The sequence below is a fragment of the Hevea brasiliensis genome, chromosome 6 (genome assembly GCF_030052815.1).
Source record: "Hevea brasiliensis isolate MT/VB/25A 57/8 chromosome 6, ASM3005281v1, whole genome shotgun sequence".
Lineage (NCBI taxonomy): Eukaryota > Viridiplantae > Streptophyta > Magnoliopsida > Malpighiales > Euphorbiaceae > Hevea > Hevea brasiliensis.
Window position 1 is genome coordinate 5,168,127 of NC_079498.1, and position 19,813 is coordinate 5,187,939.

The 19,813-nt window shown below is 34.6% G+C and overlaps 1 protein-coding gene across 9 annotated transcripts; it reads left to right on the plus strand.

Moving 5' to 3' along the window:
• The first annotated feature begins 1,913 nt into the window (after positions 1-1,913).
• Positions 1,914-19,150, plus strand: LOC110654455 (two-component response regulator-like APRR3). 9 transcript variants are annotated; one of them, XM_021810450.2, is made up of 12 exons: positions 1,915-2,225; positions 2,377-2,417; positions 3,674-4,142; positions 5,264-5,425; positions 5,546-5,679; positions 6,178-6,342; positions 16,116-16,299; positions 16,409-16,844; positions 16,921-16,975; positions 17,550-18,338; positions 18,565-18,638; positions 18,730-19,150. In XM_021810450.2, the coding sequence occupies exons 3-12, from the start codon at positions 3,782-3,784 to the stop codon at positions 18,806-18,808; spliced, it is 2,439 nt and encodes an 812-aa protein (XP_021666142.2). In that variant the 5' UTR covers positions 1,915-2,225; positions 2,377-2,417; positions 3,674-3,781; the 3' UTR covers positions 18,809-19,150. The 9 variants fall into 9 exon arrangements, with proteins under 9 accessions (XP_021666145.2, XP_021666142.2, XP_021666146.2 ...); XM_021810454.2 differs by having other exon boundaries at positions 17,664-18,338; XM_021810456.2 differs by having other exon boundaries at positions 17,793-18,338.
• The last annotated feature ends 663 nt before the right edge of the window (positions 19,151-19,813 follow it).

Here is a 19,813-nt window from a genome sequence, read left to right on the forward strand (position 1 = left end):
TGAACAGTTAAGGCTTACTACGGGCCTCGGGGGCTTTAGGCTGGCCCAGGTCCTAGTGCCGGTCCGGCCCATAGGTTGGGTCGTGACACGAATTAATCGGTTCGATTCGATTTTTCGGTTTAAACCGAAAACTGCACACCCCTATTATATTTACAAGTCGGGTGAGTCAAAAACTCCCCGTTTGATGGTCCATATTATGGCCGGACTCTGTCCGGTTAATTTCTTGAAATTGGGCTTAATATGAGCCTTAAGATTATGTTAAGAAATAATTAGACTTACTACGGGTCTCAGGAGCTTTAAGCTGGCCCAGGTCTTAATGCCGGTCCGGCCCATAGGTTGGGTCGTGACAGATAAATACTTGCAAACTTATTTTTTCAGAATCACTATTGATAAAATTCCACTTTTAAAAAGTAGCAATTGCTTATGTAATTTGTGCATACTTATTCTTTTATCTTTAGGCAAATAATTATGAAAAACAAAATCCATAATTACTATTTATACTTGAGGAACTATTTATTATATTCAAAATTTATTTTAAATAATAATTGAATTTTTAACTTAGCATTATAGTTTTTTCTAAAACTGATATCTCAAATTTAAATTTCAATAGAAATTAAATTAATTGAAAATTATACAAAGTTAAAAATTTATAATTTAAATTCAATATCTTGCATTATAGACCAAAAACTTAATCATTGAAATTAATAGTAATATAAATATTAAAAAAAATATCTCCAAATAAAATAGTTCATTTTGTAAAGATAAGTTTTTTTCCTTTTTTTATTAAAATTTGATTACATTGTCCACTTTAGGAGCAATAATTTTAAATACATTAAATCAATATTAAAAAAATGTGTCCTAAAATTTTTTAACACTTAAGCCAACTTGAAATTTTCATGAACTATAAATATAAAAAAATGTTAACATACCTAATTTATTTAAGAAAATTATTTTCATTTCGTCCATTTTTATTTATCTTTTTTATAAATTATTTTGTACACAATTATTTATCATTATGAGAACATTAAATATTATTAATTATTTTTTTTTAAATTTTACACTTATCTCTCCTAAACATAAAATTATTTGTGCAAATTTCTAAAACTCTTAGAAGAGGCTCTCATATCCCTCTTAATTAGATGAGATAAAGGATAATTTAATTAAATTAAAAAATATTTTATTATAATTTAAGTGATTTAATTGTTAACTTAATTATTGTATAAAAACTTTAATTAATAGATAAAAATAAATAATAATAATTTTAAAAAATTCATTTAAATTTAAAATTTTTTAATATTAAACATGATTTCAAAATAACACAAATAAAAAAAGTGAAGTGCCTAATTTATGATTTAAAAATTCAAGATTTAAATTTGAGATTAAATTTTTAAGGGTCTCATTTATTTTAAAAAAATATCTCAATAGCTGAAAATGACATGGATATTATGATGGTCTCTTTTTTTTTTAATAAAAATAAAAATAAAAATAAAAATAGCTAACGTGGGTCAAGTCGTGTGTCTTCTATTTTAGAAAATCAAAATAAAAGGAAAATGAAAATGGATAGAATGGTTAGAAAAGGGCAATGTTGTCTTTTCATTGAATCAGATGCCTATCCGTTTTCTTAAAGAATGCAACGACGCCGTGTAATTTACAAGCGTCAAGCCAAGTTGAGACCTTTAACTGCTTGGAAAATCAGCCACCTGTCCATCAACAGATCCAGAGGATTGCCTAAGATTCGGCGCTTAGCTCACGAACTCCCAGCTTTTGATATTGTCCACGTAAGAAAATGATCGTAGGTTGTAGTTTACCCAGCTGGAACGAACCCACTCCACGTGGACTTCAAAGCCTCTCTGGACCTCCACTTGTTACACGTCATCCCCACTCTACTTGAATGATATCTTCTTTCTCTATCTAGAACGACCTAGTTCACTGTTCACTCTCTCTAAACTTTATTTTTATTTTTTCTGGGTTTTATGCTTTCGAAATTTCTTAACCAGTCAAGCTTTTTTCCTGAAAGCATGAGGAACACTGAAAGCAGTTTTCGAAATCGTGATTTGAAGTTTTTATCTTGATTTTTAGCACTAATACATTCGTTTTGAATTGTTTGATTCAAGTTCTTGTGATTTTTGAAAGAAGATTTTGTTTTTCTGCCCCTTTCTAATCTGCTTCGAGCTCAATAATGGAGATATGGTGAATATTTCGTCCCTCTAGAATCCCTTAAGAAGGTATCATTTCCTTATATTCTGATTATAGTGTATTAAAATTCTTATTTATTTGTGAAGTTCTGTTAATTTTAAATCTGGTTTGTTTGGTTGCTGAGAAAATTTAAGAAAAAGATAGGAAATTTAAATACTTATTTTGTATTTATTTTTATAGAAATGTTGAAAGAGATTTTTCTTGCCCTGGATTTAAAGACGGTACGTGTCATTAGATCCAATTTTGTTTACTTTTTTGATATATGAGTGAAATTTTTTTTTCTTTATCTGCATTTTTTTTTTCTTTCTTGTTTAAACAATGGATAATTTGTTCATTTGTCTTTCTTTTCCCCTTTGCTAAAATATTGGAAATCAAGGCTCTGTTGATATCAAATGTTATGTGTATTGAATATTGATATAGGGTCAAGTTAAAAATCTGTTTAGAGTTAAATTTAATATATTTTAGTCCTATGAACTCTAAATTAATTAAATATTTTTTTTCCTTCAACATAAACAGCATCTAAAATAGTGTTTTTTCAGAAAACGCATTTGTAGCCTCTCAACCTCAATCCCAAACTGAGCTGTAGGGATGGAGTTAAAATTTTTACTTTGTCAGTTGCGTCTTTTTGTTGAGTAACTCTTAAGGGTGTGTCTTTAGTAGCTGCCATTCCTATAGATTTAGGGCTTTGAGTTGCTATCGAAGAGATATTGATGACTGAAGATTGATTGGATTCTATTTAGTGTGTTTCCAAGATAATGATTCATATACTTATAATCATCTCTTGAATTGACTGGTAATTTATGTATATTGTCAGTGTATGAAATGTTATTTTCTTTCTCTGGCATGAATTTATATATCTCTTCTTCTTCTTTTCTCCACAGTAGAAATGCAAGGTGATATGTTTCATTTCTTCTAGAGTTAGGTATTGATGAAAATGGAAAGAAGAGAAATGAAAGGAAAATGATTTTTCTAAAATCTTTTGTTTGGCTCTTAAAATGAGAAGGGAATAAAAGGGAAGAGAAGAGAAGGGAAATTAGAGGAAATTTGAGCACTTATAATTTCCTTCCAAAATGGTGGGAAAACAAAGGAAATGAAGAGAAATTGTTATGATATTACCAATATAGCATTTATTTTAGAAGCACATAAACATTGTTAAGCCCTTAATAGTAAAAACACAATCTATGGAAATTTAACTTCCCTCCCATTGTAAGAAGGAATCCAAATAAAAGGAAGTAAATGCAAAATTCATTTCCTTTTGTTGCTTTTCATTTCCCTCTTAAAATTTCGTTTCTTTTCTCTTACCTCTTTTGGTTCCCAAACAAAGCATTAGACTTTTGAGTTACTTTGTGAAATTACGTTGGTTGGAGCATGAATTGGCATTTGATGAATCTTTTCTTTTTTGTTATTTCCATAATCAATGTTGCTTGCCAAAAACATTATTTGGATTGGGATTCAGTTGAATGGCTTGTGTTTGTAGAGGTTAATTTCTGGGGAAAGCGGCCTCTACTTTTAGTAAATTATAAAAGAATATCTTCTCAATGCAATCCCATGCATTCCTCATCAATGGTCCTTCTGAAACTCGTTGATGTTTGCTGTTGCGGTGACCAATGGAGGTGTGGGTGAGAAAGGTTTGGCAGATGGAAAGAACAATATGTGTTGTGAGCAGAAGGAAGATAGGAATGGAATGATGGGTGATGGACAGGGGTTAGGCTCATCTGAGGAAGATGATACTAGGGTTGATGATGCACCTGCAGTAGTAAACAATGGGCCTGGAGGATCAGTTCAAGTCCATGATGGTTGCCAGATAGCGCAACAACAATCTCAAAATTCTGTCATACGCTGGGAGAGGTTTCTCCCTATTAGGTCTTTGAAAGTTCTTCTAGTGGAAAATGATGATTCAACGCGTCATGTTGTCAGTGCTCTACTACGGAATTGCAGTTATGAAGGTTAGTTTTCTACATTTAGTTTAGTGAACAGTCACTGAATCCTGTCCTTTTCACCTTCCCTCATATTTGCTCCACTTCTTTGGTATATCACATCAATTTTCTTGGTTAATACACACACACACAATTTTCAGAGCTCTAATTGTAGTTATCTTCCATTGATCTGTATGTACAACTGATTTTTTGTCAAATGTTTAATTTTCAATATAATCCATGTATCATACGGGAATAATAATTTTATTTATTCATTCAAATATCTACTCTATGGTTACATGGAGTTTTCCAGTTGGTGTCATTCTGATTCCATTTTGTTGTTTGTGTGGCAATTCTAATAGTTTTATTCTTTGGGTGTGGTCAAAATCTTTACCATTATTTGAATTTATGTTGTCACTCTCTTCACTAAACCATTCTAGAGTCTGTACACAGTACACACCCGGAAGTATAAAGATGGTCATGGATTCTTTTGGTAATGGGAATGTTTCAGTTAGTTCAACCACGATGAGGTAACATGGAATAGGTTTAAAGCTAATCACAGAAAGAATGAGAAATAATAGCTCGTTCCGGTTGGATACCTCATACCCCAAATTTTTCATTAATATCATGATGAATGGTTTATATGTGTGATTGATCTCTATTCCATTTATGAGCAGAGTTTGCTCTTTCATGTTTAATAGGCTTCCAACTAAGAAATGAAAAGTTAAAATTAGTAGGGTGTTTTAAAGCAATACCTTATAATTATGCAATAATGTCAATGAAAAAGTTGTCCTGCCAACAAGGCCTTGATCTAGTTGTAAAACTAGTCAAGTTCGAGACCCTGGAACCCAGAGGTTCCAGGTCCAAGTCTTAATAAAGTTAAGTTGGTTGTATTTCCATATTATGAGGGTTGTGTTTACTTTGCTTTGCAAATGTACTTTGGCCTAGGCCAATTCTAGTTGTAATTAATATGAATATGATGTATCTTTAATCTATCTCCTAGTAAAAAAATTGAAGAAGTTATCGTGTCTGACCCACTAGATGCTTTATTCTATTAATCTGCTGGATTGTGTGCCTTGCTTAATATTTTACTCAGAGCAATTGTTTTTTGTTTTTGTTGTTGCTGATAGTCTTCTGTTTAATATGCATAGTTACTGCTGTTGCAAATGGTATTCAAGCCTGGAAAATTCTGGAAGATCTAAATAATCATATTGATCTCATCCTAACAGAGGTAGTCATGCCTATCTTATCTGGAATTGGCCTTTTATGTAAGATTATGAGCCACAAAACTCTCAAGAATATTCCAGTGATAAGTAAGTATTGCTCTGTTGGGCTTAGATGATGTACTTCTATGAAATGTAATGCTTAATTGCCCATGATTATTGCTGATTTTGATGCATTTAATTATCACACTTGATGAGTTGTGGTTGCAGTGATGTCATCCCGTGATTCTATGGGTATAGTTTTTAAGTGTCTATCAAAAGGTGCAGTTGATTTTTTAGTGAAACCTATTCGGAAGAATGAACTTAAAAACCTATGGCAACACGTTTGGAGGAGATGCCACAGTGTGAGTTCCTTCACATTTGTACTTCAGAGAAAATAAGAAATGCTAAGAACCAATATGTATATTTTATTTGGTTGATTTTATTTTAATTTTTTTTAACCTTTATTGGATGTAAGGTTAATTTAGTACCCCTTCCTAGAAGGTACAAGTGCAGCAGATTTTGCTAACAAGGTTAGGACCTAGTTTGGCTTTGAGGTGTGCAAACGCCAAGGATACTAAAACGCTGCTTCACCAAGAAGCTTTGTTCTCCAACTTTTGTGCACAGTTGCTGTTTTGATTTCTTGGATTTTGCGCGCAGCTGGTGCACTGCAATGCCAAACTAACACTAAATACTGCCATAGAAATAGATTCAAATTATTGCAGCTTCTCTGTGGCTTTACAGTAATTCTGTTTTACAGCAGATTACTGCATGATACATTTGATCAATTAGTGACAATTCAGTTGACTCTGGGACATGAAATTTACTGCTCAACCTTGGTTTAATTTCTCATCCTTTCTCAGTCTAGTGGTAGTGGAAGTGAAAGTGGGACACAAAGTAAAAAATCCACAAAGACAATAAGTAACGAAGAGTCTGGAAACAATTCTGACAGCAGCAATGAGCTTTACGACAATGGGAGCTATGGTCTGAGTAATCAGGATGGAAGTGATAAGGGAAGTGGCACACAGGTAATGAGAATGTACCTCTTGAATCGCATGGCTAGCTGTTGTTGCAGAATATTGCTTTAAATAATATTTCTAAATTGAACAAATTCTGATGTAATAGAGGGGTCAATAATAATAATAATAATAATTTTCGTGTCATTTCATGACCATAAATTATTTTTATATGCTTTTGGATGAAATTGCCTGCTAAATAAATTGAGGAGGAGAAGAGGGAAGTTGGGGTTGGGGGAGGGGGTGTGAATGTTGTGGTGTGGGAGAAACTCCTAAACTTACTTGTGCTGTATAAAAGACCCAGAACATAATTCAGTTTGACTTATACTGAATTGTGTCACAAGCAATTGGGGAAGACTTTCTTTTTTTTGCTGCTTCTAATTTGCAGAATTTAGTTTTTCCTTAATATGCATAAATGAGCAATGATGGATTTTGTTTTCTCAGCTTCTTTATTTTCTTTGATTGATCCTAGTATTTGTCTGAACTGTCTTCCATTGCCTCCGCTTTGACTGTTGTGATGACGACACTCAAGTTTATTTTGTTGTCTCTATATTTGAACTGTTTTGCCTTATAAGACTCCTCAGTGAACAGATTTCCTTATCTAATAGGTGCTTGCTTTCATTCTATGGGCAAAGTAAAATCTCCCAAAACAATTGGATCTTTGACTTGGCTGATTTTTTTTTTTTTTAAATATTTGGAGCATAAATTTAGAAATTTTTAATTTAAGCTTGCTATTTTTAGTATTTGGTTGCATCATGACAGGCATTTGGCTAAAGGTAGATTTATTATGTTTGGTGGATTAGAAAGCCAAATCCAAAAGAAGAGCGCTAGCTTTGTTATTGGAAACTCCTTTTCTTGACAAGGAGTGACTATAAAATTACCAGTTTTACACTATATATTCTGGCAAATACAATATGTTATGACTAAGGAAAACAAGGGGTGTTGAAAATAAATAGAGGGTCTTTGGGGTTGAAACTGTAATAAAGGAATAGCATGGAAGTTAGGAGAGTCAGCAGGGAATTAGTTAGAGAGTGGCGGGAACAGTTATTAGAGAGATGTAAAGCCATATAAATAACAGCTATTGTAACTAGAGAAACTATTGCAGAATATTATCAATGAAATTCTCATTCTTCACTTTCTAAATTCTGTTCTTCCTCCTCTTATCTGTCTTTTCTCTACTTCTTTCTCTTCTTTTCCTATTCTTTCCCCTTTAGCTATACTGGATAGTAGTTTCTGTTACATAAAAAATTACCAAATTCATTCTTCCTTAATAGCATCCACAAAACCAACTGTTTAATCATTATTCAGGACCATACCTAAGTACACCTAGAACAAGACTAAATAAATATATGATGGTTGGGGAAATTTTGACTGATTTAGCTTTTCTTTGCATTAGGCAATCCTGGTTTAAATCAAAAGGCTCTTATGATAAAGCATGAGAACTTTTATTTAATGCTTTTGTTGTCCTAAAAAAAGGTAAGGTAATGTGGAAAGGTTTTCAAAGAAGGATGACAGATTATAAATTTTAGCTAAGACTGCTGAAATTAATGACCATTATTATGCATCTTGAAAAAGCAATGGTAGGTTGCAAAAACTTGATCAGAATGTCATACCCAAGAAATCTCTCCTTTTATATGTTTATTTGATTCTATTGCTGAGTGTTTAGTATTTCACCTGCAAACTAATTCTAACAATATTTACCTTTATGCATTATGCATTCTGATTCATACTGGAGAAGTTTCATGATTTTTTTTCCTCAAAAGAGTCTTATTCTTATGGCCTCTTGGTTCTCCCCATACTTGCTGAGGCAAAGTTTTTTTTGGCTTCAGTTAGGCTCTGTTTTTCTACCAAACTTAACTTTTCTGTGGAAAATAATTTCTTAAAGAAAGCATTTGTTGAGAATATGAAAACTCTTCGTTGTTTGGTTACAATGTTGAAAATCAATTGGAAATTATATACTAGCATTTGGAGTACATTGGATTTTTTTTTTCTTTCAGTAAAATTATGAAAATGTTTGGAAAATGTTTTGCGGTAAATAGTTTATGTGAAATAAATAGAAGATTAACATTAACTTTCATTATTGGTTTTCTCATTAAGTAAACAGTCTTCGTAGGATCCATGTCATCCAGCTGTCTTTGATATGCAATTTTCGAGGTCATATCTTCTTCTATTGCCACATTGTGAGCCACTTGTCTTTTATTGGAACCTATCTATCTTTTTAGGGTACGCAATAGTGATTATAGTGCCTTTACTAAACCCTACTCTTCAGTGTTGTAGGTGGTCTTACAGTAAAAATTTTGAATTACTTTTATCTGCTTGTAAGTAAATAAAAACTTTGGAATTGGAATGAAGAGAAAGGAAGTTTGTGAGATGCATTTTGTTACAATTAATCTCCTGTTCTTGGCTAGGTTTCCTTATGTAATCAATAGGATGGACTATTCCCCTTGCAGCCTTGCCATATTCTAAATTTCACATCTTCTGGTTTAAACACAAAAATAAATGATGAATTTCGTGCAACCAGTAGTACATTTCCAAAACAATATTATTACAACAGGATCACAATGGAAATGGTCTTCTGGCATTAATGCAAATATTAGAATATGCATTTACCATTCTGAAAAAGTCACTAATTTTTGAAATCCTTTAATCCTTAATAGTTAGATTTTAATGGGATGGAATTTGCCATTTATCTGTTCTTTCAGAACTCCTGCCCCATATAATCCACCTTTTGATGGAAAATTTACCCCAGTCTGATTCATGACAGCAACACCATAGAGCTTCTTTCACTTAATGGAAGGAAAACAGAATTTTGATCTGTTATAGAAGTCTTTTCCCATTAGAAGTTGACTCTTATAGGATACCCTCGTTAGAAAAGGATTCCTAATCAATGTATAAGTAGAATTTTAGTCCATGTAGAATAGGAGATAATTGTATATATATATATATATATATATATATATAGAGCTATGTATTAACACCTTTAAATATATGAAAAAATACCTTCAATTACATGGTATCAGAGCCTGGTCCTGTAGCCCTCTTTCCCTGAGAATTCTCTCTTGTTCACGTTCCCTTGTTCTTTCCTTTGACACACTGTAACCTAGGAGAACCGACTAGGCTTATTATGGTGTCTCACAGCCACCCTCAGGAGGTAACCCAAGTGCCAATTGACCTTCGTTGAAAGTCCGGTGAACGGACTTGGAGTGAGTGGCCTTTACGCTCCACTTTTTTGTTTCTGGTTCCTATTCCATGCGCCGGTGCGTGACTGCGCGTGTGGTGTTCTTCAGCAACATCTGGCGGTCAGACCTCCTCCCCTGGCGTCGCCCCAACGTGGTGATTCCATCCTTATAGGCTGTGTTTGGTTTTGAGGCTTTGTTCTTGATGGTGCTTGAAGATCTTCTTTTTCGAGTCACTGGTTCATAAAGATCTGTTAATAGGAGGTAGTCTCTTGGGTTATTTGTGGACTGTGGATAGTTAAAGGACAATGGTTGAGGGTGAGACTAAGTCTATAATTCTTGATGTAGTCTCGGTGATGATTACATTTACCGAACACAAAGTCAATGGCTTGAATTACTTGGAATGGAGCAAAATTGTTCGGATTTATATGCGGAGCATTGATAAAGAGGATCATCTCACAAATGATCCACCGGATGATGACCCCAGGCAAGCTTGGCTGAGTGAAGATGCCCATTTGTTCTTACAGGTTTGAAATTCAATTCACAGTGAAGTAATGAGTCTTATTAATCACTGTGAGTATGTTAAAGAATTGATGGAGTATCTAGAATTTTTGTACTTTGGCAAAGACAATATTTCTCGCATATATGATGTTTGCAAAGCATTAAAGCATTTTATCAATATGAAAAGTAAGATAAGAATTTTACAATATATTTCATGGAATTTAAACGTATTTATAAAGAGCTTAATATTCTGTTACCATTCAGTCCTGATGTAAAGGTGCAATAAGCTCAACATGAGCAAATGGCTGTTATAAGTTTTCTTGCTGGTTTACCCTCAGAATATGAGACTGTTAAATCTCATATTCTCTCTTGGTTCTAAGATTTCCTCCATCCATGATACCTTTACACGTGTTCTTCGTGCAGAGAATACTCATTTTTCACAACCCACTAACCGTGCTCTTATTAGTCGGAATATGAGTGGACAACAGGAAAATAGAGGAGGATATAGGGGAGGGGTTACTAACAACAGAACTAATCAACGTAATGGGGAGGCTAGTTCTAATCAGAACTCGGGAGGAGTCATTTGTTATTATTGTCATGAGCCTGGACACACAAAACGTAATTGTTTGAAAATTTAGAGGAAAAATCAATGATCCCAGTGGCAAATATGGTAGCAAAAGATTTTACAGTGTCTTCCTCCTCTGAGAAAACTATCTTAGTGTCTGCAGAAGAATTTGCGTAGTTCTCCTAGTATTAGGTATCTCTAAAGCCTACCAATGCCTCAATCACTGTTATCGCTGAGTTAGGTAAATCCACTACATGCCTTGTGTCCTTCTCATCCAAATGGGTCATTGATTCTGGTGCTATAGATCATATGACAGATAATTCTGATCTTTTATCTGATTTTCAGTCTTTTACTACCCCCTCCACAGTCATTTTAGCTGATGGATCTACTTCATGTGTCATGAGTTCTGGAACTATGAATCTAACATCATCCATATCTTTGTCATTTGTCTTATGTCTACGTAACTTCTCTTTTAATTTACTTTCTATTAGTAAACTCACTCGAAATTTAAATTGTTCTATTTCTTTTTTCCCTGACCATTGTTTGTTTCAAGATCTTATGACGAAGAAGATTATTGGTAAAAGGCATGAGTCAGGTGGTCTCTACATCCTTGATAAACGTGAACCGTGATCTCTTGCTTGCTCCAGTACTTAACTTCTCTTGAAGTTCATTGTAAATTGGGTCATCATTCCTTATCTACTTTGAAGAAATTATGTCCTCAGTTTTAGTCTTTGTCAGTGCTAGAATGTTAGTCATGTCAGTTTGCTAAGTATCATCGTTTACCTTCTATAACAAGAGTTAATAAACGAGCTTCGTTCCCTTTTGAATTAGTTCATTCTGATATTTGGGGTCCTTGTTCTGTTACTTCTAAACTTGGATTTAGATATTTTCTTATTTTTGTAGATGATTACTCTCGTGTTACATGGTTATATTTAATGAAGAATCGTTTTGAGTTATTTTTTATCTTTAATGCTTTTTGTGTTAAAATTAAAACTCAGTTTAATACTTCTGTACGCATGTTAAGAAGTGATAATGCTAAAGAGTATTTTTCTGAGCACTTTCAAACCTATATGACTCAAAATGATGTTCTTCACCAATCATCCTGTGTTGATACATCATCACAAAATGGTATTGTCGAAAGAAAAAATTGACGTCTTCTTGAGGTAGTAGGGCACTTCTCTTCCAAATGAGGGTACCTAAATATTTTGGGCTGATGCAGTTTCTACAGCATATTTTCTGATTGATCGCATGCCATCTTCTGTCCTTGATGGGGACATTCTTTATACTATTTTGTTTCCATCTAAATCATTGTTTCCTGTTGAGCCCTGTATTTTTTGCTGTACTTGTTTTGTGCGGGTTGTTCGTCCATAAGTTTCTAAATTGGATCCAAAGTCTCTTAAATGTGTTTTTCTTGGACACTCACGACTCCAAAAAGGATACAAGTGTTTTTCTCCAACTCTTAATCGTTATATTGTTTCAGCTGATGTTATATTTTTTAAGTATACTCTATTATTTCATCAAACATCTATGTATGAGAGTCATGGGGAGGATACACTGTTAAACAAAATCCTCCTCCTCCTCCTCCTCCTCCTCCTCCTCCTCCTTCTTCTGTCTCAATCTCAGTAAGACCTCCTGTTGTTCATGTTTATTCAAGGAGATTGGAGATTGGAGACTCTAGACTTAGACCCTCCACCATCTTCTTCATCGGAAGATTCAGTTACTACCACTGATCATGACCCTACTTTAGATCTTCCCATTGCTCTTCGCAAAGGTAAACGTGTATGTACTTACCATATTTCCTTTTTATTTCTTATAATCATTTGTCTTCTCTTTCTCGATGTTTTGTTACCTCTTTAAACTATATAAAAATCCCTAAAACAGTCTTAAGGCATTATCTTATCCTGATTGGTGTGCCACTATGAAAGAGGAAATTGAGGCGTTAGATACAAATAGTACATGAGAACTGGTACTTTTGCCCACTGGTAAGAAAGCTATTAGTTGCCAATGGGTTTTATCGGTGAAGATGAATCCTGATGGTTTTATAGCTAGATTAAAAGCACATCTTGTAGCCAAGGGATATGCTCAAACATATGAAGTTGATTACTCTGATACTTTTTCTCCTATAGCGAAACTAGCTTCAGTTCGGTTGTTTATCTCTCTAGCAACTACATATGATTGGCCTTTGCACCAATTAGATATAAATAATGCCTTTCTTCATGGTGATCTTCAGGAGGAGGTGTATATAGAGCAACCACCAGGATTTGTTGCTCAAGGGGAGTTGGATAAAGTTTGCAGACTTCGAAAGTCTATTTATGGCTTGAAACAAAGTCCTCGGGCTTGGTTTGAGAGATTCAATTAAGTAGTATAGGATTTTGGTATGCAAAAGAGTAAGTGTGATCATTCAGTATTTTATAGGCAGTTTAAGGCCTACCTAATTTTAATGGTAGTGTATGTTGATGATATTGTTATCACTGGGAGTGAATCTGCAGGTATTTCATCCCTTAAACACTTCCTTCATATCTAGTTTCAAACAAAAGACTTGAGCTTACTCAAGTATTTCTTGGGTATTGAAGTTATGAGAAGTAAGAAAGGTATCTTCTTGTCTCAGTGGAAGTATGTTCTTGATCTACTGATAGAAACTGGGAATTAGGTGCTAAGCCTTGCAGTGTACCAATGACCCCAAACTTGCAACTTGGAGCAAAGGATGGTAAGCTATTTGAAGATCCAGAAAAATGCAGGAGGTTGGTAGGTAAATTAAACTATTTTACAATAACTCGTCTTGATATTGCATACCCAGTCAGTGTAGTAAGTCAGTTTATGTCTTTCCTAACTATTGCTCATTGAGAAGCTTTGGTACAAATTTTGTATTCTTTGAAGGGAGCTCCAGGGTGAGGCTTATTATATACTAATCATGGATATTTGAATGTTGAATGTTTTTCAAATGCAAATTGGGCAAGTTCTAAGACTAATAGAAGGTCAACTACCAGATATTATGTCTTTGTTGGATGTAATTTAGTGTCTTGGAAAAGTAAGAAGCAAAGCGTAGTCTCTCGATCTAGTGCTGAATCAGAATACAGAGCTATAACACAATTAATATGTGAAATAATGTGGATACTTCAATTATTAGATGAGGTTGGCCTTAAGAGCTCTCTGCCTGCGCAATTTTAATGTGATAATTAAGCCATTTTTCATATTGCTTCTAACCCTGTGTTCCATGAACGGACCAAGCATATTGAAATTGATTGTCATTTTGTCTGTGAAAAGCTTCAAGAAGGGATCATTTCAACACAACACATCAAAATTGGAGAGCAATTAAGAGATATGTTTACAAAAGTTTTAAATGGAGCTTGGGTTGACTACATTTGTAACAAGTTAGGCATGATTAACATCTATACTCCAACTTGAGGGGAGATAAGGTCTTGGAAGAAGAAAACCATGCCAGGTTGAATCTTGATCGAAAGAGGATCGATCGAGAACATCGAGAACAAAAAGGTAGATTGGATTGGAAAATATGATTGCGCAGGGTAAAGTAAAGTAAAATGGAGGGTACATCTACTCCATCTTCTCTCCATCATCATCATCAGGGATACCTAAGTCACCAAGTCTAACGTAGAGCATTGCTTTTTGGCGGATGTTTGTCTAAAGAAGAGAAGAAAGATCAAATGCGCTTGCTGGGGTGGACAGGACAGGATGGGTGGCAAAACGAAGCAGTATTTTAAACAATGAAAGAGAGAGACAAGGTTGGCATTTCTTCCCAAAGATAAGGTAGCATAATAAATTTCTCCGATGAGATGAAGAGTATCCCTCACATGGGTTAGGATCAAAAGTCTGAATTTCTTTTTCACGGACCCATTTTTGGGCCCAAGTTCAAAAAAATTAGATGGGGATAATACCATAACCAAACCAAAAAAAAAAAGCTATATTCTAGCTCTCCTCAAATCTTCAAAACACTCAAAAAAAAAAGAGAGGAGGTAGTAGGTAGTATTCACATTAGAGTATCAAGAACTTAGCAAAAAGGGTTATGCTTCAGATGTAAACAACCCTATTCCAATCTGTTTATTATCCATTCATCTTGAGTCTCTTACTTTTTTTTCTTTTTTGAAAAAAACCTAAGGATGTCAAGATTTTTTTTTTTTTTTGGCTTTTGCTCGGCTCGGGGGGGGGAATAAAGTAACAAATAAAAAATAACAAAACCAGTGGGCAGTGCACAAAAAATGCTTCTCAATTTGCTGATCTCTTTCTTTAAAAAAAAAAAACTTGCCACCTCAAAACAAGGACCCACCCAAAAATTGTTCTTTACCACCGCAACCGCGCATCGTCCGCGACGATGGGCATGTATGGCATTGAAAGATGAAGATGAAGAGACTAGTATCTGAAATGCTTTCTTTTATATTTATCTCCTAGTTAGATCCTTCTTCAGCCCAAGATTATAATTATGGGCACCTCCTCTGAGCAAAACTTAAAAAAAAAGGCTCTTTTCAAGTCAATGGAAATGGAACACAACATTCTTTGATTTGATTAAAAGAAGAAGGCAATTATCCTCACTTCTAACCATGCCTAATTTTTTTTTTTTTTTTTTTGTAGAGAGTGTGATGCAGAAGGGTGTTGGAGTTTTTTTTTTTGCAAAAGACCGATCGATGCCTATATTTCAGCAAGGCAATATCCAATAAATCTACTGCTCAATGTTTTACAGCTCAATCTGATGATATCAAAACTTATTGCGAGTTCATTTCCACCACACCAGAGGGAGGGCTGGGGCATTCCGCACTTATAGATAATTTTTGAGGAATGAATGAAATAAAACTTTATGTAGCCTCTTGTCTAATTTGTAATTTGTCGACAATACAACACTCACTCTCCGCTCCTACAGTTTTTTTCTCCTCTTCCAACAATAGTAAACAGGAAGGAAGATGTCTCATTGACTTTGTAACAGGTCTCGATCAATCAAATGGGGGGGACTGTATACTTGTAGTAGTGGATCGTCTCTCCAATACCAGGGAGTGTTATAGAAGTCTTTTCCCATTAGAAGTTGACAATTAAAGGATATCCCTGTTAGAAAAGGATTCCCAATCAATGTAGAAGTAAAATTTCAGTCCATGTAGAATAGGAGATAATTGTATATATATTTAGCTGTGTTAACACCTTTGAATATGTGAAAAAATACCTTCAATTGCATGATCCATGATTCATGTGCCAATTTTTCTTACTAATTCAAGGGGCGCCTAGTAATGGAGGATTGGAACTGGTCTATCCTAGTCACTTCCCTTGGTGTTTAAGTGGCTTAATGATGAAATAGCATTCTAATGCTAGTGGATAATATTGTTCTACCTCTAAATGTCATGCAGTATCTTCAGTGATCTTTCTTGTGTTTCTGTGTACGTATCAATTCTTAGTTGGGCTCTTATGCATGATACAAGTTTAAAAAAGTCATTTTTTATTTTTATCTACATCCAAAATTAAAATTTGAAATATATTAAGAACCAAACTATCTGAATGCCTGGTGCTAATAGAATCTATTCCTTAACAATTCTTATATCTTGCAGAGTTCATGGACCAAAAGGACAGCTGAATTTGACAGCCCTCGACCAATATCACCGTCATTTCAATTAGCTGATGCTCCTGATAGCACTTGTGCACAGGTGATCCATACAAAGCCTGAAACATTTAGTAACAGATGGGTGCATGTCACTGAAGCAAAAGAATGCCAGCAAAAGGACGACAAACATGGTATGCTTCAATGCCCTCTCCCTCTTTTTTCTCAGTTCAATCATTGTTTTCCTGGCATCTTTTTTGCTCTAAAAGAATAAAAAAATAATTTGTGCATTTCACTTTTAAGATGATATTGCAATGGGTAAAGACCTGGAAATTGGAGCATCTAGCAATCCAGGTTTACAACATGACTGTCAATGTGAGAATTTCTCTCCCTACCCCAAAAGCATAAGGCAAAGCGAAATTTCTGAGATGTATGTTAAGCCACTTGAGAATGGGAAGTCGGAACCTAACAATGAAAATATATTCACCAAGCTGAAGGACCAAACTCCAAAGACAGCTAGTACAGATGCCAATTCTATCAACCCACATGTTGAAAGCAAAAAATTTGGTAGTTCTGGTATTGACGTCTCTCAACTCAAAGATAAATCATGCTGTGATTCTGGAGAGTTGCCATCTCTTGAATTAACTTTAAAAAGGCTGAAAGGAGTGAGAGACTGTGGAAATGCTGTGAATGATGATCGCAATGTTTTAAGACATTCAGATTTGTCACCATTCTCAAAGTAAGATGAGTTTTTGAGATTAAATTTACAAATTTTGTTCCTTTTAACACATTCCTGTCAAATTTAAGCTTATTAGTATTATATATGTATACATATTTTGCAGATATAATACTGCCTCTTCTGCTAATCAGGTAAATTATCTATAGCAGCTCAAATATTTAACTTTTGTTAATTATTTGCCTTTTGTACTTTTCTTATTCCCCCTTTTATGACTGGGCTTTCCACCCACCCAAGATAAAGGGAAGCTGAGCTACCCTCTGTAGTGGACATCTCCCTACATCCTTTAAACCCTTCATCATGGGCAAAGGTAGAATTCAATAAAAAGTCTTCACTGCAAATTGGTCATTTCCCTTGAATTCACATCACAAGATCTGTGAATGATGGCTCTCCATCATTTTGATAGAGATGTTGGTGACATCCTTTTTCTATGTTGTATTGTAATGTAGTTTACGTGATTGGCATAGCTTCTGATAACAATAAATGGAGTAGGGAAATTCTAAGGTGATTTTGTTCTTAAGAAAGTGAAAATAGTTTGTTGATAACTACCTTTGGATGGTTTAATAAAACTTCAATTTATGGTGGAGAAAGCAGAATGCGAATGAAGTGGGTAAAAAATGGTCTTCCTAGAACTACCAATAAAGTAAGTATGAAAAGCCCAAGCCCCAGTTTCTTTGCAGGCCTGATGTTATTCTTGCTGTCAACCAGGGTCCCATAGGGAATGTAGGAAGTTTTTCTCCACTTGATAATAGTTCAGTTGCAATGAAGACAGAGACTATGCATAATATTCCATTTCATTTAACTGATGTTCTCAATCAGCAGTCTAATGGTAGTAGCAACAACAATGACATGGCTTCCACAGCTAAAAATGTCACCCCTAAGCCCGAAGCTTTTAATGACAAGTCAGTGTCCACATCAGCTTTCAAATCATTTCAGTCTTCTGCCTTTCAGCCTGTGCAGAATGGTCGTATTTGTTCTCCTCAGCAAGTGATACCTGGTAAGGTGGAGGATGTAGGGTCTAACACTGTTCATGCACCATTTATGGATACCAAACAGCAAGTTGAAGTCCAGCACCAGCACCATCACCACCACCACCACCACCACCATTATCACCATCATGTCCACAATATTCAGCAGCATCAATCATTGCCAGACCATGATGATATTTCACTGAAGAACATGGCAGCAGTTGCTCCACAATGTGGATCGTCAAATGTGCTTGGTGGGAGAACCAAAGACAATACTGGAAACTACAGTATGAATGGGAGTGTCTCAGGGAGTAACCATGGAAGTAATGGGCAAAATGGAAGCAGCACTGCTTTGAATAATGGACTGACATACATGGAAAGTGACAATAGGGAAGCTGGAAATAATGGAGCAGGTGGCATAAGTGGGAGAAACAGCGGGAATGCATTAGATGAAGATCGAGTTGCACAGAGAGTGGCTGCATTGTCCAAGTTTCGCCAAAAGAGGAAAGAAAGATGTTTTGAGAAAAGGGTAACCCATTTTTGTTATTGTCTGTAATTCTGCTGGCTTAGTTACCCTGTTATCTATTGAATTTCTCTGTGATCTTTCTGCCATAAGCAAATATAGCAAGGAGGCCTTGGCTGGCTCACTGATAACTAAAAATGAGATTTTGTGGTTGACCTATTTCTGTGTGCTTATTTTATGAATTTTATTCTGAATTACATCCTTGAGTGTGTGATACCTGTCTTGTTTTCAGGTCCGATATCAAAGCAGGAAAAAATTGGCAGAACAGCGACCTCGTGTCAAGGGACAATTTGTTCGACAGACGATGTATGAAACAACAAATTGGAATGAAAATTGTGTTAAGTTGCATCATTTTATACTTCTTAGTGACTTGGAGGTGTTGTTTCGTGTTTCTCAGGTCTGAATCAATATTAGGAAGAGATTGCCAGAGCAATGACGTCACTTCTGAAGACAACTCTTGTGACCTTGTAAGATAGCAGCAGAACATATGTACATTGCTAACCCAACCCTTGTCCCTGTAGCACATGTGAGTTTGTAAACATTAGACTAGAAGTAGCCGTGCACAAGGGGAATGGGTTCCAGGTTTGTACTAGAGGAGATTTTCAGGTAGGGGTCTTTACCTTACACAAGAAACATTTGTTTTATTATGGTTATGATACTTCAAAAGATACTTTGTTCGCCTGTTTTGTGCTTGTAAACTACCATGAATTTGTAAACTTCCCAGAAATGGGGTGACTTCTGAACAAAAACTCTCATGTTGGTTGCGTCGTCAATTCGTTTCTCTGTCTAGTAAATGAAATGGATTGAGATTCTCTCAAGTTTCATGTTTAACTATATACAACTATTGAATTTTTAACTAAATGGTTGATATTTCATACTTAAATAACAACCACTAATATGTGTTTTGCATTTGGGATCAACCGAATTCTGATATGATAGCTTCTGTGAACGTGGAATCCCAATAAATCAAACAGATTTCTGAAGACGGTTCTGTTTCTCCGGAGTCAGGAATAATAGTTTTGTCTTCTCATTTTCATGAAGTGGTAGTGATTGGTAAAGCTATTGTGGTCGCAAACATGTTTTGACAGCTGTCTGATATTTGAGCAGAAGTTTATTAGGAGCATCCACTTAGTAGATATAGATATACTTTTATTTTATTTTTTTTTTTTTTTTTAACTTTTTTTTTTTTTTTTTAATTAAAAAAAAATTATTTGATATATTATATTTATTATTTTTTTTTTTGAGTTAAATAATAAATAATAAAATCCTGCTAAATGTGTAATATGTATTATTCTCTCTTATTCTCTCATTTTTTTTTTTTTCTTTTTTATCTTTTTTTCTTTTTTGTTTGTTTTGTCTGTTGTGTTTATGTGTCTCATGTACGCTTCTTTTTACACGCTCTTCAATCTCAAACTCTCTTCTCTCTCTTTCTCTTCTCTCTTCACCACCCTTTTCTTTTTACTTTTTCTACTTATTATACT

Excerpts from the sequence above, each read along its gene's own strand:
- LOC110654455 (XM_021810450.2), top strand. The coding sequence starts at position 3,782 with ATGTTTGCTGTTGCGGTGACCAATGGAGGTGTGGGTGAGAAAGGTTTG. Across the intron at positions 6,343-16,115 it reads ATAAGGGAAGTGGCACACAG|AGTTCATGGACCAAAAGGAC; the intron begins GTAATGAGAATG and ends TATATCTTGCAG. Across the intron at positions 16,976-17,549 it reads CTGCCTCTTCTGCTAATCAG|GGTCCCATAGGGAATGTAGG; the intron begins GTAAATTATCTA and ends GCTGTCAACCAG.